The sequence below is a fragment of the Zootoca vivipara genome, chromosome 17 (genome assembly GCF_963506605.1).
Source record: "Zootoca vivipara chromosome 17, rZooViv1.1, whole genome shotgun sequence".
NCBI lineage: Eukaryota > Metazoa > Chordata > Lepidosauria > Squamata > Lacertidae > Zootoca > Zootoca vivipara.
In genome coordinates this window covers 35,037,533-35,059,410 of record NC_083292.1, presented here as the reverse complement: position 1 = coordinate 35,059,410, position 21,878 = coordinate 35,037,533, and the positions used below count along the sequence as shown (strand labels likewise).

Here is a 21,878-nt window from a genome sequence, read left to right as displayed (position 1 = left end):
GCACACGTGTCGGATAGATTTCATGGAGGTGGGCGGGTCCGTCTAGAGCCAGTTGGGCTAAATGATGGCTAAATGGAGCCTCTCGCCTCATGGGCAGTCTACCTCCATGGTTTAATCTCCAGGTTTGACTGAGAGACCCCTGTCTGAAAACCTGGAGATCCTCTTGCAGTCAGGGTTTCCCAAACCTGGGTCTCCAGCTGTTTTGGGATGACGACTCCCAGCATCCCTAGCTAGCAGGACCAGTGGTCAGGGATGATGGGAATTGTAGTCCCAAAACAGCTGGGAGACCCACGTTTGGAAAACTGGTGTAGGCAATACTGAGCTTAAATGGACCAAAATGCAACTTCTTTAGTTGCATTTAAAGCAGCTTTCATAACAACCATGAGACGCGGGAACTTGCTTTTTAGAGGAAGGGCTGTCGCTCATTGGCAGGGCATCTGCCTTGCATGCGGAAGGTTTTGGGTTCAATGCCAGCATCTCCCAGTAGGGCTGGGAGAGACCCCGTCTGAAATCTCAAAGAGCTGCTGCCAGTCAGTGTAGACAATACTGAGCTAGATGGACCAACGGTGTGACTTCCATGTTGAGTTGGAAGCAGAACGTTGGACTAGGTGGACCTTTGAAGAACAGGCCTCCTCTTCTCTCCTCAAAACCACTTGCCATTTATAGTTAATGCTGTAAATGCTCAGTTTTTTAGGAAGTATTCTCTGAGTCACTGCTTGCTGTCCGCAAACAATAAATTGCTTTACTTTTCTCTATTGCTGCATGGTGAAGTTTCCTTCAGCCTGGGAGTCCCATTCTGGGCTGCTACAATAGACAGCAGCTCCTAGCCAGCACACCTAGTGGTCAGGAACGGGCTCCTTTGGGAGGAGGGGTTGGATATAAATTTATTTTAAAAAAATACCTAGCAACATCTGGAGGGCCGCGATATTTCCCCCATCCCCTGGCTTTGGAGAATTCAAAGCACTTCTGTGCATCAGTTCAGCAGGTCTTACAATGACCCTGTAAGGTAGGCCGACGGTACCCAACATCCGTGGGAGAAGAGAGAAATTGGGTGCTACCTTGCGGCTCCAGGCAAAACAACCCAACCCTGGGTTTAAGGTGGAATTAAGCCTCGGGTTTCCACGCTAGACATTGCGGGGAGGCAAATGTCAACATTCGCTCCTGAGGGCAGCCCTGTAAAAACTTTCAAGTGGCAATTTATTTTAAAGGAGGCAGGGAGGGTGCATGCGAGAGTGATCTAGGGCACCCTTCCCCGATCTCCAGATGTTTGGGGCTACAGCTGCTGTAATTCCTGGCCATTAGCAGCACTGGCTGGCGCCAACGGGGAGCATAATCCAACACATATGGAGGGCACTCGGTTATGGGAAGTGGCGCCAGGGCGTTACACAAACCCATAGCTATTTGCTTGAACAACATACGGAAGCTCGCCTCTTTTGTATCCTGAGTCAGACGGAGGCTCTGGTGCTGAGCTATGAGCCTTTGCTTAAAAGATCCAGCAAGCTCGCAGTCCTCGTGAATTGTTGTTCGCATCCGTCTGTCGAGGGACAATGGAGTGTGCCTCCAGGGGTGAAGTCAAACCGCTGGAGAATCTTGGCCTGCTGTGGCTGCAGAGACCAGTAACTCGGAACTGCTGCCTCCTGCGTTGTTTTTGCTGCATTAGTAGCACTGAAGTGACCTCCCCGAGGTCCTTTGTCTGGAGGTCCTGGGCTGCCCAAACGACAAGAACCCCCCCACACACACCCTCAGCCTCACTGATGTGGTCCAAAGGAAAGCAGAGCAAGACATTTGAGCACCAGCTTGGCTGCAGGAGTTGCCGAAAGGAGGCGTACAAGACGCCACCCAACAGCCTTAGGGACTCCACTCCGGATTTGTGTAGGGTTTTCTCCTGAGCCTTTTCTTCTCCTGGAAATATCCCGCAAGGCAACGGAGGTTTATGATCAGAGTTTTCCTTCTCCTGGATGGGCTACTTTCCCAGGTCGGCGAGCCCCTTCTGCCCCTCACTTCCCTCTGCAGCACGTGCAAAAACCGCCTTCTCGACCGGTTGGTCCCACCATTGGTCTGCAAGCCCCTAACTCACTGAGGGTTTGAGACTCAGTGGCTACCCTCATCTGCTTTAGGCGGCCAGTCGAAGCCGTTTCCTGGGGGGGGGGTGGCGCTGTCGCATGCCGTCAGCTTCTGGGAGCCACAGGAGCATAGCTGCCAACTTTTGGATTTGAAAATAAGGGATCAGGAGCCTCACCTGTCGTGGGGACAGTCTACGGTATATCTAACAATCCAGGATAGCAGCGGGAAACGGCGCTGGAATAAGGGAATTTCCAGCCAAAAAAGGGAAAGTTGACAGCTGTGGCTTGGAATAAGGGAGTTTCCCGCAAAAAAAGGGAGGGTTGGCAGCTATGCACAGGAGGTGGGAGGTGAGTGCAGGGTGGGGACCAAAGGTGGACAAACTGCCCCAAAAGGAACACTACGTGTCCCCCACCAGAGATACCGCCCCCCCCCCAATAAAAAAGAAAAGGGCTGATTTAAATAGGAATCTACAGAGTCGGGTCCATTTCACTCAGCACTGCTTACATTAACTGGCACCAGCTCACCAGAGTTTTCAGAAATGAGCTTTTCTTGTCCGTACCTGAAGATGCCAGGGATTAAACTTGGGCCTGTTTGCCTAGAAAGTACATGTTCTGTCACTGGGTCTCGTTTGGCCTGTGCCCTAGAAAGAAAATTGAGATTCTAGCCCTCGGGGTTGACTTAAAACAGGAAGAAAAGGAGCCGCCTGATACAGTAGATTAACTGCAAACAGCTCTCCAGAGTTCTAGACAGGTAACCTGTCCCACGGCCTACCTGCAGATGGCAGGAATTGAACACGGGGCCTTCTGCATGCAAAGCAGGGGTTCAAGACCCTTCCCTTGAAAAAGAATGTAAGGTTCTAGTCCTCATGTTGTTCTGAATAATGGGCAATGGGTCTTCAGGGTTCCAGGCAGAGGACACTTTGTAGCCCTATCTGCGGATTGAACCTGGGACTTTCTGCCAGAGCTTTGGTCCATTCCTAAAGATACGATGAGGTCCATTCCTAAAGATACGATGAGGAATACAGTGGTACCTCGACTTACGAGTAACTCGACATATGAATGTTTTGAGATACGAAGAGAGTTCCGTCCGCCATTTTGGATGCGGTTTAGATAGGATTTTTTCGACTTCCAATTTTTAATTATTCCCCCCCCCCATTGGCTTCGACTTCCGATTTTTTCGACTTATGAAGGTCCGTTCGGAACGGATTAACTATGTAAGTCGAGGGACCACTGTAGAGGAATCTGCCTTACCCTGTTTCTCCTATTTTAAGACGTAGTCATAAAATAAGCCATAGCAGGATTTTTAAGCACATACCCCCAAAATAAGACATACTGATAGGCACAGCAGCAATGCCGGCCACGGCAGGAGGAGGAGGAAAAAAATAAGACATCCCCTGAAAATAAGCCATTGTGTGTTTTTTTGAGGAAAAATAAATATAAGACGGTGTCTTATTTTCGGAGATATACCAAACCAGGCGCTTGGTCCAGCTTAGCTCAGTGTCGTCTATGAAGTGGCACCGTCTCCATGTTTTCAGACCGAAGTCTCTCCCAGTCCTACCTGGAGACGTTGGGAATTGAACCCGGGACCTTCTGCATGCAAAGCAGATGCTCGGCAGCGCTTCCCCACTGACCTGCCAGTAGTGCAGAGAAAACAACCAGCCCTAACCTTTCCCCTACTTAAGGCAGTTTTGGGGGGTTTTTTTGTTCCCTGTCGCCTCTGGGCAAAGCTTCCTCCATCGCTATGAGTTGCAGATGTTTTGAGGAATGGAAAGCAGAAACCGCAACAGAAATACCCACATTTCCGCCCTTCCCCTGCCGCCTCCTTAGGTGTTTCCAGCAGGCAGACATTCCTTGCCATTTGGTACAGATGACTTGTTTGGCGCAAGCCAGCACTTGTTGAGAAACGAAAGCGGCAGAAAGTGTGAAGCTTCCCCCCTCGACTGTGAAGCTAGAACCTCGGGCAAAAGATACAATAAGAATCTTCTAGGCTCTGCAGCCGATTTAAGAATGCAGGTTGAGCCCATCAAGGCCCTAAGGACCTAGGAATCTAGATAGACCAGGCATGTCAAACCTGCGGCCCTCCAGATGTTTTGGCCTACAACTCCCATGATCCCTAGCTAGCAGGACCAGTGGTTGGGGAAGATGGGAATTGTAGTCCAAAACATCTGGAGGGCCGCAGGTTTGACATGCCTGAGATAGACTATCTCTGGAGCTGGAGGTTCCATAAGGAACACATCAGGAAAAGCTTTCTGATCGTAAGAGCTGTTTGACACCAGAATGGACTCCCTCGGGAGGTTGTGAACTCACTTCCCCTTGGAGGTTTTCAAGGCCACCCGCCACGGATACTTCAGCTGAGATTCCTGCATTGCAGGGGGATGGACTAGATGAGCCTTGGGGTCCCTTCCAACTCTACGATTCCGTGTTTCTAAGAGCATCAGAAGAGCCCAAATGCTGGATCGGGCCAATGGCCCACCTTAGCTCAGCATCCTTCTCCCGCAAGCGGTCAAAAGGATCCCCCAATGGGAAACCCACTATCGGGACCCAGGCACAAGAGCGACTCTCCACCCGCTTGCGAGTCCCAGAGACTGACACCACTGCTTCCAACAGCGGAGCTGGAATGTAGCTGTCGTGGCTGGTAGCTGCCAAAGCGATGTGGTAGGCAGGCAGGCTCCCTGCCCTATTTACGACAAGGGCCTTGAGTCTGAGCCAGCTCCAAAGAAACCGCTCTGGGCCAAAACCTCAGGAATGTAAGGCGATACAAACCCGAGAGCTCATCGGAGGGCGTGCAAAGTGAACAGGAAGTTCTGTCACTCCAGCATCTTCTCACACGCCACGTAGAGTGAGGGAGGGGAAGTATTTGATCCCCTGCTAAATTTGCCCATTTGCCCCCTGACGAAGAAATGACCAGTCCATAATTTTAATGGTAGGTTTATTGTAGCTGTGAGAGACAGAATAACAACAGGAAAACCCCCAGAAACCCAAAAGAAAAAAAGTCAGAGATTGATGTGCATTATAATGAGTGATCGCTGAAGAATTTTTGAATTTTGCTGCTGGAGGAGACTCTTGAGAGTCCCATGGACTGCAAGAAGATCAAACCGATCCATTCTGAAGGAGATCAGCCCTGAGTGCTCACTGGAAGGGCAGATCCCAGATCCTGAAGCTGAGGCTCCAATGCTTTGGCCATCTCATGAGAAGAGAAGACTCCCCGGAAAAGACCCTGTTGTTGGGAAAGATGGAGGGAACTAGGAGAAGGGGACGACAGAGGACGAGATGGTTGGACAGTGTTCTTGAAGCCACCAACATGAGTCTGACCCAACTGCGGGAGGCAGTGGAAGACAGGAGTGCCTGGCATGCTCTGGTCCATGGGGTCACAAAGAGTCAGACACGACTAAACAACAACAACAACATAATGAGTGAAATAAGTATTTGATCCCTTTGCAAAAGATGACTTAGTACTTGGTGGCAAAACCCTTGTTGGCAATTACAGAGGTCAGACGTTTCTTGTAGGTTTGCACACATCTCAGGAGGTATCTTGCCCCACTCCTCTTTGCAGATCCTCTCCAAGTCAGTAAGATTTCGAGGCTGATGTGTAGCTACTCAAACCTTCAGCTCCCTCCACAGATTTTCGATGGGATTAAGGTCTGGAGACTGGCTAGGCCACTCCAGGACCTTAATGTGCTTCTTCTTGAGCCACTCCTTTGTTGCCTTGGCTGTGTGTTTTGGGTCATTGTCATGCTGGAATACCCATCCTTGACCCATTTTCAATGCCCTGGCTGAGGGAAGGAGGTGCTCACCCAAGATTTGATGATACATGGTCCCATCCATCATCCCTTCGATGCGGTGAAGGTGTCCTGTCCCCTTAGCAGAAAAGCACCCTCAAAGCATAGTATGTCCCCCTCCATGTTTGACGGTGGGGGTGGTGTTCTTGGGGTCGTAGGCAACATTCCTCCTCCTCCAAACATGGTGAGTTGAGTTGATGCCAAAGAGCTCGGTCTCATCTGACCACAACACTCTCACCCAGTTCTCTGGGCCATTCAGATGTGCATTGGCAAACTGCAGGTGGGTCTGTACATGTGCTGTCTTGAGCAAGGGGACCTTGTGGGCTCTGCAAGATCTGTCCTTCACGGCGTAGTGTGTTACCAACTGTTTTCATGGTGACTATGGTCCCAGCTGCCCTGAGATCATTGACAAGTTCCCCCCGTGTAGTTCTGGGCTGCTTCATCACCGTTCTCCTGATCATTGCAACTCCACAAGATGAGATCTTGCATGGAGCCCCAGACCGAGGGAGGTTGGCAGTTATTTTGTGTTTCTTCCATTTGCAAATTATTGCACCAACTGTTGTCACCTTCTCACCAAGCTGCTTGGCAATAGTCTTGTAGCCCAGTCCAGCCTTGTGCAGGTCTACAATCTTGTCCCTGACATCCTTGGACAGCACTTTGGTCTTGGTCCTGGTGGCTACTTTGGAATCTGCTGGATTGATTGCTTCTGTCAACAGGTGTCTTTTGTACAGGTACTGTAACGAGCTGGGATTACAGGTAAGACCTCTCCCTTACAGCAGGTGCTTCTAATCTCAGCTTATTACATGAATATACCAGGTAGCCTGACATCTGGCTGGTTGATAGGGGATCAAATACTTATTTCACACATTATAATGCACATCCATCTCTGACTTTTGTCTTCTGGGTTTCTGGGGTTCTTCATGTTGCTATTCTGTCTCTCACAGCTACAATAAACCTACCATTAAAATTATGGACCGGTCATTTCTTCATCAGATGGCAAACAGGCAAATTTAGCAGGGGATCAAATACTTCCCCCCGCCTCACTGTAGGAGGTACCACGGTTCAATCCCAGGCATCTGCAAGGCGTGGCGGGAAAGAGAAGCGGGTCTAAAAAACCCAGAGAGCCACTGCCACCCAGTGCAGACAGCAGTGGGCTAGATTGGCCAATGGTCTGACTTGCCAAACTTCCCATGCCCCGATTTAAATCAGAACCATGAGGACTGGGTTCTTGTTTTGTTTTTAAGGGGAAGGGAAAGAGCAAAGCAGTAGAGTTGAGCTGGGTTCAGTCTCCAGCATTCCCACTTCTGGTGGGAGAAACTTTGGCCTGAAACCTTGGGCGACCCCCCCCCCCGCCAGTCAGACACCTTCCGGGCGGCCAAATACCCCCCCTTTCGTGCCGATTGGATGCGGGGAAAGGGACTCGGCTGTGGAAACAGTAAGAGGACTTAAGACACCCCCTGCCCGCCGACCGCAACCCCCCACCCCTGCAGCGCAGCACACAAAGATGAGTCAAAAACAGGTGAACTTGTACAAAAAACATGTTGACAGTTTTTATTGTCTCTTTTAAAAACCACTTAAAAATGATAATCTCTCAGTGGGTAGGCGGGGAATTAAAAATATAACTACCATCTCATCTCGCTCGCCTGTCGCTGAGTCGGTTGCTCCTCCCACCACCATCACCGCCTCCCCTTCCCGCCCCCCAACCCTGTGAGAGGGGGTCTCAGGAAGGAGGGGGGCCGCTTCTCAAAAAGCTGGCCGGGAGGATGCAGGGCGGGGCAGGGGGGAGCCATCCTTCATGCCGACAGCCTAGCAGTCATTTCTTCGTATGGCTGGGGGGGGGGTTGTCGTTTTGAGGCAGGAACGGGGCAGCGAGGCTTCTCTGACCATCGTACACGGAAGGGCAGGGAGGCTGCAGGAAGGAAAGCCTCCTTGCCCCCCAACCTCCTTGGGAAGTGGGGTGGGGGGAGTGTTTGAGGCTTTGGGGTGGTTAACCGGAATGTTCTCTGTGTGGAGAAAATGGCCTTTCTCTCTCTCTCTCTCTGGAGGTGGAACGGCACACACACGACAAGAATGGGGAAGAAGGGCTTCTGGCGCTGTGGGGGGGAAACGATGCCAGGAAAAGCCTGGCCCGGCTCTGAGATAACCCCCGCCTGCCCCTCCTCACATTTCCAGCCCCCCCCCCCAAGCCCAGCCCCACTCCCGGTTCTCCCTGCCGGAAGCAGCACTGACGGGAGTTAGCCGGTTCACACCATTTATTTACATTTCGGAGAGAAGAGGGGAGAGGCAGGCACGGCCCCCTCTCTCTGGCGCCGCTGCCCGCTGTCGCTCTCTCAGAATGAGGTGGCCCCCGCATCGCAAAGGACAGGCCTGAGGAAAACCACCCATGTCCCCCCCGCCCACGGCACAAAAGACGGGCAGGCGAGGATGGGTGGCGACGCCGAGGGCAGAGAGTGTCTCGCAGGCACAGGGAGCGGGGCAGAGGCTGTAACGGTGCCAGGGGGGGGAAGGGGGCGCCCGAGCGTCCCAAGTCCCGCTGGCGCCCTTCTTTAGAGAGCATTGTCCTCGCTGCCAATGGTGACTCCGGCCCGGCCGCTCCAGATCCGCTCTCTGCCGCTGCCTGCGGTCACCCTGGGAGCCGCTAGCGACAAGGCGGTCTCGCCTGCCCCCCTCAGTCACTGTCCGAGCCAACCGCCGAGGAGCCTTTCCTCTTCCGCTTGGTGGGTTTGGGTTTTGTGTCTTCCTCCTCCTAAGAGCAAAGAAAGCTTTGTTTCAATGAAATGTAAGTGGTATCTTAAACACCAAACGATCTGACTAAGGTGCACAAGGATGTGTCAAGTAAATGTTGGAAGCGTAAACATACCAAAGGGTCTGTTTTTTTATTCCCCCCCCCCCCAATTATGGTGGACATGTAAGAAAGCTAAAGGCTCTGGGGGAATGATACGTAAGGAATGTTCAAATTGGTTATTCCTGAAAGTCATGAAGCATTTTTCTTCGGGATAATAGGGATGGAGGTACCGAAAAAGATGGTTAAACTATTTATAGATGCAACAACAACGGCCAGAATCCTCTAAGCGCAGAAATGGAAAGGAGGAGAAGTAGTAGTAGTCAAGGAGGAACAGCTTAAAAAGTTAACGGTCTATGCAGAAATGGTGAAATGGACAGCAAAAATAAAGAGATAAAAGAGGCGAACTGTTCAAGAGTGGAGACCCTTTTCGGAATATTTGAAGAACTGTTACAAGTCAAATGAAAATGCGGCCAGGGTTCGAATTATGAGCAGGGGAACGAAAACAAGGATAAGTGAGATAGAGGATAATTGTATTGAAGTATGTCATTTAAAGCGGTAGGTACAAGATAGGAATATAAACATCATGGAAATAAGGGTGGGGAGCCAACATTTGAGAGAAAACGGAGACTGAAATGTAAGGAAATTGGTAAAACCTGTGAAAATCAATAAAGAGGGAGAGAGAGAGAGAGAGAGAGAGAGAGAGAGAGAGAGAGAGAGAGAGAGAGAGAGAGAGAGAGAGAGAGAGAAAGAAAGAAAGAAAGAAAGAAAGAAAGAAAGAAAGAAAGAAAGAAAGAAAGAAAGAAAGAAAGAAAGAAAGAAAGAAAGAAAGCTTTGTTTCAGGGGGGTGGGAGAAGGAAACTCTTTTCAGCCCGAGGCTCACATTCCCTCGGAGGCAAACAGCCTTTTCACTGCTTTAATACAATTATCCTGGATCTGCATTCCAGCCACGAAAAAGTCAAGGGGCTTCTATACATAGAGACTGCTTTCTCCATGCAATAACTGGCATGATCACAGTCCAAGGGCACATTCCAGCCGGGCAAGAGCGCTCGGGGATGGCGACGGGAAAGTCCCAAGGGCCGGAACAGAGAGGCTGGGGGCCGCATTTGGGGACCCCAGGCTGGAGGTTCCCCGCTGCTGCTATGTCTGTTTATGAAAAGCATTTGCGCACCATGATTTATACATTGCTGCATCAGGGCACCGTGCGGTAACAAAACATCCCAGGCACATACACATAACCCAGCCCCCACCGCAAAGTCTCCGCTCACCGAGGCGCTGCTGGAGGCAGTGTCTTCCTCGTTGTTGGCGGGCTGCGCCGCATTCTTCCGGCTGCGGGGGCTGGAGACGGTGGCTTTCCGGCGGCTCTTTGGAGGCTTGCTGGAGGAGTCCTCGTACTCTTCGGCCAGGGAGAAGAGGTCACTGAACCTGGGGAGGGGAGATGGCACAGGGTGGGTCCATGGGCTGCGCAAGAAGCTCTGCACCCAAGAGCATTTTCAGGCTTGCAGGTGGCAGCAGGTCGGGGAACCCCAAGGCCTCCCTTGCGCTCGACCTGGAAGCTGCGGCCAGAATGCGAGGCCTTCAGCACCTCAGCTCAGAGATCCGCACTGGCTGTCCATTTGCTATTTGTATACAGTATTTGCTTAACAACTTGGGGGCCTGTTTATGTGCAAGGCAGCCTTTAAGCCCACTTGACTACAGAACTGGCACCATCCCAGGTGCCACATAACACTCATTCCACGTTGGTAAGCCATCAACCCTTTAGTGAGGCGGCACCTACACTTCGGAACTCCCTGCCGATTGACCTCAGGCTGCCGCCTTCTTTTGCTGGGCTCTTTTCTGGCACTTGCTAAAAACATTTTTTGTACAGGCAAGTCTGTCCTGATGGGCAGAACGTTGACACGTGTTTTAATCTGGTTTTTAAACCTATCAATAATAATAATAATAATAATAATAATAATAATAATAATAATAATAACTTATTACTGTATTCATACCCCGGCCACCTGGCTGGGTTTCCCCACCCACTCTGGGCGGCTTCCAACAGGATATTAAAATACAATAATCTATTAGACATTAAAAGCTTCCCTAAACAGGGCTGCCTTCAGATGTATTTCTTTGAACATCTTAAATTTCTGCTTTTACTATTAATTTTGTTGTGTCATTCTTTGGGGAAACTGCTTTGAGGTTGTTGGTTTTTTAAAGAAACAAACAAACAAGCGGCAAATAGATTTTACAAAATAAAAATACGTAAGTGAAAGATTACTTGCTCCTTTTTCTGGATTGCTCGCTTGGAGAGTGAAACAGCAGCAGCAGGGCTCAGGGATTGTGCAACGGTGCCACCCCACATCCTGCCCCTGCTTTGGGGGAGAGAAACAAGTTCTACGCCCTCCCCTTCCTCGCCCTGCAAGCAAACCTCTGCTCGGCTCAGTCTGCAGGGCGAGACTTTCTTCTCCATCTCTCTCCTGCTCACTTGCTCTCCTTTGCAAAGGAGGGCACCCTCTTTCCGAGCCCCAAACAGTACCAAGGAAAGCCTTTGCCCACCCACCCCCCTCCCACGAAGGCAAATACAGAAACGGGCACTCACTTCATCTTGTGGGCTTCGTCACAGCTGGCCTGGACGTGCTGGAGCGCCTGCAGGATCGGGGTTTGGCTGAAAACTGCCGGGGAATCGGAAGGGAAGAGCAGCAGGAAGTCAGTGAAATGAAATTTTAAGAAAACATGGCGGCTTCACATCCTTGCGACATGCACATCCGAGAGGACCGCAGGATGAATGACATAGATGAGGGTTTTTTTAAACTCCAAGTCACTTGCATGCGTAAGAGCCCAGGCAATCTGCCTTCTGCCGAGTTGGACTCCTAGTATGGAATTGTCTACACCAGGCATCCCCAAACTGCGGCCCTCCAGATGTTTTCGCCTACAATTCCCATGATCCCTAGCTAACAGGACCAGTGGTCGGGGAAGATGGGAATTGTGGTCCAAAACATCTGGAGGGCCGAAGTTTGGGGATGCCTGGTCTACACTGATGGTGCTTCAGATCAGGAGTCACTCCCAGTCCTAACTGGAAATGCCACTGGGAATAGAACCTCTCTTTCTTAGCTATTTTCCCCTTCTTTTTTATTACAAGTGAAACTCGGGAAATTAGAATATCGTCGAAAAGTGCATTTATTTCAGTAACGCAACTTAAAAGGTGAAACCAATATATGAGATAGATGCATGACATGCAAAGCAAGATATGTCAAGCCTTTATTTGTTGTAATTGTAATTATTTGTCGTTAGGCGGGTCAATTATAAATGGAATGGAATTAATGAAATGTAATAGCGATGTTTATTTTTGTTTATTTTTGAATTATTGTAACTATTTGTTTTATTACTGTAGAATTTCCAGAAGAAAGCATTTGTAAAAATTAAAAGAAAAAGAAAAAATAATAAGTTGCATTACTGAAATAAATGCACCTTTCGACGATATTCTAATTTTCCAAGTTTCACCTGTATATGATATAAATGCGATAAAAGGTCCGCTCCGCCCCCTCCAAATTATTTCTTCTTTGTTCTTTCTTTCTCTTTTTTACACAATTGTGTTTGGTAAGGATAATGACTATTTTATATTTTTCGTTTTTCTTCTTTTTTTGTTTTACTGCTTTTTATAAATATGCTTGGATTTTAGTGCTCAATATGTTGAAAACCTTCAATAATATTATTTTTTTAAAATAAAAAAGTTTGTAAAAAAGCAACACCCTTATTCGGGGAATTGTGAGGACAGAACTACCTAAACTGTATAGAAGCTCATTCATGGAGCAATGGATTCAAACTACAAGAAAGAAGATTCCACCTAAACATTAGGAAGAACTTCCTGACAGTAAGAGCTGTTTGGCAGTGGAATTTGCTACCAAGGAGTGTGGTGGAGTCTCCTCCTTTGGAGGTCTTTAAGCAGAGACTTGACAGGCATATGTCAGGAATGCTTTGATGGTGTTTCCTGCTTGGCAGTGGGTTGGACTGGATGGCCCTTGTGGTCTCTTCCAACTCTATGATTCTATGTATGCTACTACAGTGGCAAGAATGTTACTCGCCCAAAAATAGAAAGAAGCAAAGTCCCAGTAAAGGAAGGATGGATACAAAAACTTATGGAATATGCAGAGATGGTGAAACTTACAGGAAAAATAAGAAATCAAGATAACTTTTTATAAAAGAATGGAAATGGCTTATTGAATATTTACAGATAAATTGTAAACAGATAAGAACATTGGCAGGATTATTGGAAGAACCTGCAGTTTTATAGGAGGATATATTTAAGGTAGATGAATAAATGAGCAAATTAAGTTAGAAGCTTTATACACACACACACACGTTTTTATTAAAGATTTCTTGGTTTACAAAAGTATGTGCAATGTCTCTTTTTTGAAATTACATTTTCTACAGATCTGTTTCATTTGTTGAGACATGAGTGTTACCTTAGGAAGAAAAGGGGGAAAGAGGTGGCGGGGTGGTGGTGGTGGTGAGTGGGGGTGGGGTCGGGTGGCAATGTTTCTATTCTACTTAATGTACGTGATATGCAGGAAATATTAAAAATAAACTTAAGGAACCACAGAAAGAGGGGGAAGTAAGTCACGTTTTGAAATGTTAAAATGACTGTAAAATTAGTGAAATGTATAAACCTGAAAAGCGTAAATAAATTTATTTATTTCAAAAGGAATCAAACCTGGGACTTTCTGCCTGCACTGAGCTACGGTCCTGCACTTAAAATTCAGACAAGAGTATAGTCCTCATGATCTTAAATAAGAGTGCTGGTTTAAACAGGAAGCTGGCTTATACAGAGTCAGGCATTTGGTCCACCTAGCTGAGCGCTGTCTATATCAGGCATAGGCAAACTCAGCCCTCCAGATGTTTTGGGACTACAACTCCCATCATCCCTAGCTCACAAGACCAGTGGTCAGGGATGATGGGAGTTGTAGTCCCAAAACAACTGGAGGGCTGAGTTTGCCTATGCCTGGTCTACATCAACTGGCATCAGCTCTCTGTGGGGGAGTCTTTATAAGCCCTTCCTGGAGATGGCACTGGGGACTTTCTGCCGGCAGAGCAGGGCTCTGGCACTGAGCTTTAAGGCCTCATTGCCAAAGGGAAAAGCTGCACTTACAGTTCTGTTTGGTGTTGGTGAGGTTCAGGCGCAGGTTGTCTAGGTGCTCCAGGATCTGTTCCAAGGTGAGCTGGGCGAGTTTGCTGCTGGAACTGCGCAAGCTGGAAGCAAAGAGTCAGAGAAAGGAAGGGGGGGAAAGGGGGAGAACGCAGGCAGGGTCATTAGAAATGGGCTTCTAACGTTTCACATGGAACACAACGGCAAAAGACTCAGAACCCTGGGAGCGTCTGCTTGCTTCCCCCTTCTACAACTTACAACCAACGCACCAAGTATCTAGCCCTCATGAAGGCAAGAGTTAAGAACATAAGCAGCGCTTTGAAGGCCCATCTAGTCCAGCAACCTGTTCCCACAGTGGACACCCAGAGGCTGCAATGGAAGCATGCGAGCGGGGCCTGAGAGCCGCTCAATTCTTAGGAGCTAGGGAAAAAACTGGGCAGGAACAGTAGCCACCACCCTCCGAGTATCCGCTTTTAAACTTGTCTGTGGTCTTCCCAGTTGCTTATTTTGGCTTCGTATGTTTGGGGGAAGGGGCACCGTCCGTTTTTAAAATAAGCTCCGGTCCAGTCGCTTAGCATTGATGCTCGGACGCTGGAGAAGGCGCTCCACTAGATGTCATCCTTGCTCTGTGAACGTTAGAAGGATCTCGTTCTCTGAATGAAAGGCTGCATGCCGTGTTTTGTGTGTGTGTGTGTGTGTGTGTGTGTGTGTGTGTCCTGCTTTGGGAAATTTCTTGCCATGAACACAGGAAGCTGCCTGATACCACGCAAAGGCGATGTTCTAGCTCTGAGCTGCGGAGGGAAAGGTTTTCCTTCCTCCTAGCACTAGGAGAGAGAATCAGATGAAGCTAGATGTGGAAGGCTCAGGTGAAAAGGCTTCTCCACGAGGCGTGCAAACTGCGGAACTTGCTCCTATGGGATAGGAGCAACCAGCTGGGATGGCTTTAAAAGAAGACTTGGTGGGGGCAGAGATCAAGGGCAGCTATACCAGCTCAAGGTGGTACCTGCAGTTCTCCTCCTGCTCCTCTTATCCTCACAACCCCGTGCGGCAGGGCTAGGCTGAGAGGCAGCCGACTGACCCCAGGGTCACAAACATTGAAATTCATGGCTGAGCAAGGATTGGAACCCAGGCCTCTCCCAGGTCCTAGCCTGGCACTCGAAGCACTGTGCCACCACAGTGGGCTCCCCACCGCAGGGAAGCCTCCCAGATAAATTGCCCCGGGTTTGCAATGCAGATGGCGAAAGCGGCTCAAGGAAGTGGGTCCAATTAGGAGAAGCAAAGAGAGCAGCTCTCTGCTCTCTCCAGATAAGACGATGAAAAGAAAAACACGATAGGAGGTGCGATTTTTGTCCTTGGTGAAGGGCTGGCAACGGAGGAAGCTGGTGGCCACCTTGAGGTGGCTCACCCACGGCCCATATGCTCTCTCTGCATGTGCAGATTTAAGTTTACAGCTTTCAGTATTTTTTTAAAGAAAGATAAGCAGGGCAAGCTTCTAGTCCTTATGACGGTGACAAGAGAGAGCACCAGGAGATTAGGCCTGATATATTTTTCTTGATCCACTCAACAACAAACATTTGCTGGGTGATTCTTGGTTCAGTTGCCCTCTCTTAGGCTAACTCAGTTTGTGGGCCCATTGTGAGGATAAAACAGAATAATCCTTGGAAAGAAGGGCAGCACAAGAAACAGGCAAATAGGTATTGCAACAAAACCTCTACCTGTGCGCTGTATGGAGGATAAAACTATATGCAATTCCCACATGCAGCAAAATCCCTTTGGATAGTGCGTAGAGAGAGAGAAAGAGATTTTCCCTGGCACACTGTTTTTCTAGGTGCAAGGAGCTGTCATTGAGCAGAGTCAGCACTGAAACATGAACGGCCTCTGCCTGCAGCAGCAGCAGGCCCACAGCCAAATACCCTACACAGGCAGGCAGGCAGAGCAAGAACCTGAAAAGAGGTTGCCCATGTTTGCTGGATCTAACACAAGAAGTGCCTTGCTGGATCAGGGCCAATGGCTCATCTAGTCCAGCACTCTGTTCTCACAGTGGGCACCCCTCAAGCAGAACCCTTGAGCACTAGGGCAATTCTCCCCTCCTGTGGCTTCCAGCAGCTGGTCAGAAGCACACCTGCTTCCGACTACGGGACAAGAGCATAGCCATCGTGGCTAGTAGCTACTGTTGGCCTTGGCCTCCTCCTCCTCCACACATCTGCCCAATCCTCTTTCAAAGCCATCTAGGTTGGTGGCCTGCTATTGCTGATGTTTTCAGATGGTGCATGAAGTTTACAACAAGGTTAGTGGCTGTCGCTACATCTGGTGGCGGCGAGTTCCGCAGTTTAAGGACGCTGATGGGAGCTGCAGTTTGCAGCAACCCCTGGAGGGTTGAGGTGGCCCTCTCTCCTGAGCCAGGTGAAAGAAACAGCCTTGTTCTTGCTGTCGGAAAACCCCGGCTGACCTCCTGCAAAATCACCCGGAGATCGACCGGGAAGTAGATCCCAAAAATGTAAAGAAAAAGAAGGGACCTTTTACCATATGTGGTGGATGTGCCCCAAAGTAAAAGATACTGGGAAAAAATTTATAATGAGATGAAAAAAGTGTTGAAAGGCACTTTTATTAAGAGACCAGAAGCCTTTTTACTGGGAATTGTGGGGAAGGAAATCCCCAAAAAGGACATTACATTCTTTCTGTATGCCACAACTGCTGCGAGGCTACTACTTGCTAAGAATTGGAAGAGTCAAGAGATACCAACAATAGACGAATGGCAAATGAAGATGATGGACTTCATGGATCTTGCCGAACTGACTGGGAGACTCCGTGATCAGGGAGAAGAGACGGTGGAGAAAGATTGGGAGAAATTTAAATTGTATCTGAAAAAATACTGTAATATTTAGTAATGCCAATAGAAGTAGCTATAGGCTTTTGGGAATTTATCTAGGATATAGGTTAAATTTTAAGTTGTTTTATGGAATTATGATATGAGGTAACAAGTTTAAAGAGACTGCAAAAGAAGATTAGATTAGTGAAACCAGATGGAGGGGAGTGGAGGAAGTCACCTATGGATTTAAAGGCTATGTTATGATATATTAAGATGTTTTTTGTTTTATTTTATTGTTTCTTTTTTATGTCTTTTTATAAAATGAATAAAAATTATTATTATTTAAAAAAGGGAGTAGGTCCCTTCCGCTCCCCCCGCCTGAAGAGACCTCTTGCTCCCTTCCCAGCCCACGTTTACCTTTGGCGTTTCCGGGGAAGGCTGTTGTTCTTGATCAAGAGGGACTTGATGTGCTCGGCCAAGAGGTCGTCATGCTTGATACACCAGTGCCGGAGAATACTGGTTGTGAACTGGTCGTCCGGGTGGCATGGCCGGCTGAGGACCATCTTCACCATGTCTTCACTAGGCCTGCAGCAAAACGCATGGCTTATTGTTATTCCCGTTTTGTTTCGGTTTATAAAGGGGCAAGAAAACCAGGGGAACGGGAGAAGACCCATAGTCTTCATTTAATAAGAGAGCCTCAGACTTGGCAGCGGAATGTGGCCCTCCGGTCCTCTCTGCCTGGCCCTTGGGAGTTCTCCACAGGCCACGCCCCTCACCAAACTCCACCCCCTCAAATGCTTTTACTGTTCTTGGAACTCTGATCCATGTTTCTTGCTTGTCTGGATGCATCTGCTTGGAAACCAGCCTACTCTACAAAGATAACGTTTATCTGTTGCTCCGCCCACTTCTGCCTCTGGCCCCGCCCACCCGATGGGCGGCCCCTGGGAAATTTGCCCATAAGGGAATGTGGCCCTCAGGGTGGAAAACGTGGAGGCAGCAGCCTTAGCGGAGTTCAGACCTGGCTCCTGTCCAGCCAACAGGTATTCTGGCTGTCGTAGTTAAGCCAGCCCAGCGCGAATCCCTTAAAAATATCCCACAGAGCCAAAGCCTGCCTCAAAGGAAGGCCGGATTTTCCTAGCATGGCCCTGCTGTTGAACGCGCAGCTGGGAAGCTGCCTGAGATTTCCTCAAGGCAGCAGGAGGCGCTGGGCTCTGGGGTGCAGCCTTCCTTTCCAGGGTTCGTCCAGCGTGGCAGGTCAGAGAAAGGGAGAGGAGAGGAGAGGGACAGCCTGTTCCCTTCCAGGCCCCTTATGAATAGAAATTAAAGCACTCTCTGCGGGGCCATTGGCAAAGGTCACGCTGGGACATTGCGGCCTCCCTGAGGGTCCGAGTCGGGAGGAGGAAGCACAGAACAGTAGCCGGTTTCGGGAGAGAAGTCACAGAGGCAGTAGTTCGGAAAGCAAGGCGCTGGCGGATGCCTGGCCTCTGCCTGAAGAAGGGATTGTAACTAAAAAACTCTACTGGATGAGACAAAAAAAAACCCAGAACCATCCTCTTTCCGACAACCATCAGCTGGGGGGCTCCAAGAAACTCAGAATGGACAGAGCTTATAGTATTGGAGAATTGCATGGCGCTCTCTCTCTCTCTCTCTCTCATTAATGGAGCTTGATTCATATCGGCGAGTCTACTCTGAGCAGGACTACCACTGTCTACAACCCATAATTCCCCATCGTCACCTTTTGTCCTGCCATCTCCAATTCAGTTATGAGCGGACCCAGTGCTAAATTAAGTAGCAACCGAGTTCCTCGGTCATCTCGGGGGATCTTCAGAACTCTTTCTGCCCAGCCCAGCGCCCCTCAGGGAGATGCAGTCTGGCCCCTTTGCTGTCACAAAAATCTATCATTGGATGAGCGGGAAAAGAGCGATAACCTCTCCACCCCCAGCTTGTTTGCAGGGATCGGCGGAGGAGAGGGGCTGAGTGCTAGCACATGCGCTGGCTTTATCCACCGTGACACACACACACACACACCCGGTGAAATAAAAAGGTTAGGTGCCCCAGCTTTTAAATCTCGGCATTCTTGCAACAGAAGGGAACTGCCGTTCTCCAAGATCTGCATCATACGGGGATGCAGAACACCCGACAAAGCCCCTCCGGCTGCAATTATCGGTGCCAGCCATCAGAAAAGGCACAGACACCCTTGACCGCTGTTTGCTGCTGCCTCCGGGCGGGTCTGCCGAGCCTGGGCAGACGATGTCTCGCCTTGCTCTGAGCAGCTGTGCAGGAAATTGGGAGCCAGATCGGGTCAAGCCAGCAACGAGATAACACACCTTCCCGGGTGCTTGGATTGCCAATTAACATTTTGGAATTGCAAGTCGGGTGTGGGGAGGGAACGCACTCTGCCTTTCGGCTTCTCAAAGCTCCCCAGCCAGCGTGGCCACACGAACCCTGTCCATAACTCATTGCAATGCCGTCCGCAGCCCAAAAGGGCGATTACATAGAGCGGGGAGGCGAGAGGAGGCAGGCAAGCCATCCACCGTGTGTGTGTGAGATATAGCTTTAATTTCCCACCCACAGGTGCCATGTGTCAAAAGTTTGGGCTTATTAAAAGCTGGAAGGCTCAGAGAGTTCTTCCCATCATGGGTAGAAGTTGCATCAGGAGACGGGGGAAACACAGGAAGTTGCCTTATAGGGTGAAATCAATGCAAAGCAGAACCTTAGGAGGGCCAGACGGAGAGGAGTGGAGGTCCGTGTGTGGCCCTTGGTTCCCTACACCTGCATAGGAACACACTCAGGAGAAACATGGGAAGTGTTAAAAGCCCCGACTGATGCCTTCCTCCTGCCTGCTTTCTTTCTCTCTCTCTCCATCCCTTGCCTTGCCATCCCTGTATTTTGGCGGATGCCAACCGCCTCCCCGAGAGACCCTTTTCTTCCCATGCAGCCCTGAAGCCAGGCAGCTCCGCTCGAAGCACACTTGAGGCAACTGTGACAAACAGCGTTTTGGATACGTACTTCTCCCGTCTCAGCTGCAGCAATAAGCAGGAAAGCGCCTCGGGGTGCTCTGAAAGGCAAAGGGAGGTTTGTTAAGGCAGCTGCTAACCAGCTCCGATGCAGAGCTCAGAGCACATATACAGGTGAAACTCGGAAAATTAGAATATCGTCGAAAAGTGCATTTATTTCAGTAATGCAACCTATTATTATTATTATTTTCTCTTTTAATTTTTACAAATGCTTCCTTTTGGAAACTCCACAGTAATAAAACAAATAGTTACAATAAAACAAAAATACACATTGCAATTACATTTCATTAATTACATTCCATTTATAATTGACCCGCCTAACGACAAATAATTGCAATTACAACAAATAAAGGCTTGGCATACCTTGCTTTGCACGTCATGCATCTGTCTCATACATTGGTTTCACCTTTTAAGTTGCATTACTGAAATAAATGCACTTTTCGACGATATTCTAATTTTCTAAGTTTCACCTTATCTATATATATTTGCCACTGCATCGACAGAGCTGTGGCCTTCAGCCTGGGCCCAGTATGTCAGTGTTAGCACACAGATTTGGTTTCTTGTAATTTATTATTACATTCATATCCCACCCTTTCCTCCAAAGAGCGCAAGGTGGCGAACGCACTTCTCCCCCCTCTCCATTTATATCCTCACAATGACCTTGTGAAGTAGGTTAGGCTGTGGGAGGGAGTGTGACTGGTCCAAGGTGAGCTTTATGGCTGAGTGGGGATTCGAACCCCAGTCGCCCGGGTCCTAACCAGGGAGAGGATAGTTTAATTAGACAGATAGATAGATAGATAGATGATAGATAGAGAGATAGAGAGATAGACATGGACCCTGCAATGTCTCTGTTTCTGGAAATTAAACTATGGAGAGATGCATCTCTAGACGCTGAGACTCCAGACGATCTGAAAAGAAACACCACATAATATGGAAACCTGTGGTTCTTAATCCACGACATATGAGGAAAGGAAAGAACACTGTGTCTCCTCAGGGAAAACTTGAACCGTTTCTTCCTTCAAATATCCTGGAGCTGAGCCCTGTCACTGAAAACCACCTCGCTACACTGGCTCTCGGTATGAAAACATAATAAATAGCGGCAGACGCACACACTTGTTGGTGCCACCGGGCAGTGTGTTTCCATGTGCAACTGCATCCTTCTTGTCAACTATTGCAAGGGGGAAAGGACTTGGTCACAAGAGTCTGGAAGCTCCATGAAAGGAAGTCAAGAGTGACGGATCCCAGCAGGTCCCAGAAACTCTCCTGGGCTGTGAGTTTTTTGGGGGTGTTCTGCCAGTATGTTTGGGCACCAGGTAAGAGTCAGAGTGGATGGGTGGCTGGAGTCTTGGGTAAGAGGCCAGGAGACTGGGGAGATGCGTCTGAAGGAGTATATCTTTATTCGTAATTTGTATTGTTTTATCGGGTGTTTTGTGCTGTTCCTGCTTTAGTTTGTCACACGCCGCTTAGAGATGCAGTATATGGTATTCCTATACTAAGCGGTACAGAAATGGTCTACGTAAGCAAACCCCGAAATGGCCTGGGACCCAAGTACCTATAGGTGCACCTTCCTCAACGAGGACTAGAATCTTCCCCCAATATCAACCATCTCGGATCCTGCAATTGGTGCCGCCACTGAGGTGAGCGAGCAACATACCTGCCAAGTCTTGGACGGAAAGATCCGGGATCGGCAGCCCGTGACACCGGAAATTGCGTAGACGCAACTTCCGGTGGCACTTTGCCCTTCTATGGGCACCAGAAAATGGCGGCGCCAGCGCCGGAAGTCGCTTCTACGCATGACCGGAAACACGTAAAAGTGACTTCCGGCGCTGGCACTGCCATTTTCTGATGCCCAAAGAAGGGCAAAGCGCCACCGGAAGTCGCTTTTACGTGTTTCCGGTCATGCGTAGAAGCGACTTCCAGTGCTGGTGCCGCCATTTTCTGGTGCCCATAAAAGGGCAAAGCGGGACCATAAAAATGGCCGCCGACAGAAGCAGATTTAAGGGAGAATATCGGGATAAAAACCTAAACGGGAGACCGCCGGGAAACAGTAGGAAAAAAGGGGTTTTCCCGGCGAAAACGGGATACTTGGCAGCTATGGCGAGCAACCTGGTTGGCATTGACAGGGCCTTCTTGGTGGCGGCTCCCACATTTGTAAAACGGCCCTCCCCGGTGAGTTCTCTCCACCTCCCTCATTACTGGCTTTCAGGAGGAAACTAAAGGGGGTGGGAAAGCATTCCTATTTTGCCCAGCTGTGCGTCCCCCCCTAACCCTGAAATGGCCGGCGGAGAGGACGCTCGTGC

General features: G+C 49.2%; 1 protein-coding gene across 3 annotated transcripts in view; it reads right to left on the bottom strand.

Annotated features, from left to right (window-relative positions):
• Window positions 1–7,368: 7,368 nt before the first annotated feature.
• The window catches only part of INTS3 (integrator complex subunit 3), a 77,642-nt gene continuing 63,132 nt past the window's right edge, over window positions 7,369–21,878 (bottom strand). For all 3 annotated transcript variants that reach the window (XM_035097924.2, XM_035097925.2, XM_035097926.2), the window contains 6 exons: window positions 19,571–19,619; window positions 16,979–17,146; window positions 13,756–13,856; window positions 11,209–11,281; window positions 9,893–10,049; window positions 7,369–8,588 (listed from right to left, as the gene is read on the bottom strand). In XM_035097924.2, the coding sequence (XP_034953815.1) occupies window positions 8,511–8,588; window positions 9,893–10,049; window positions 11,209–11,281; window positions 13,756–13,856; window positions 16,979–17,146; window positions 19,571–19,619 (626 nt within the window). In that variant the 3' untranslated portion in view covers window positions 7,369–8,510. The remainder of the gene's footprint in view (window positions 8,589–9,892; window positions 10,050–11,208; window positions 11,282–13,755; window positions 13,857–16,978; window positions 17,147–19,570; window positions 19,620–21,878) is intronic.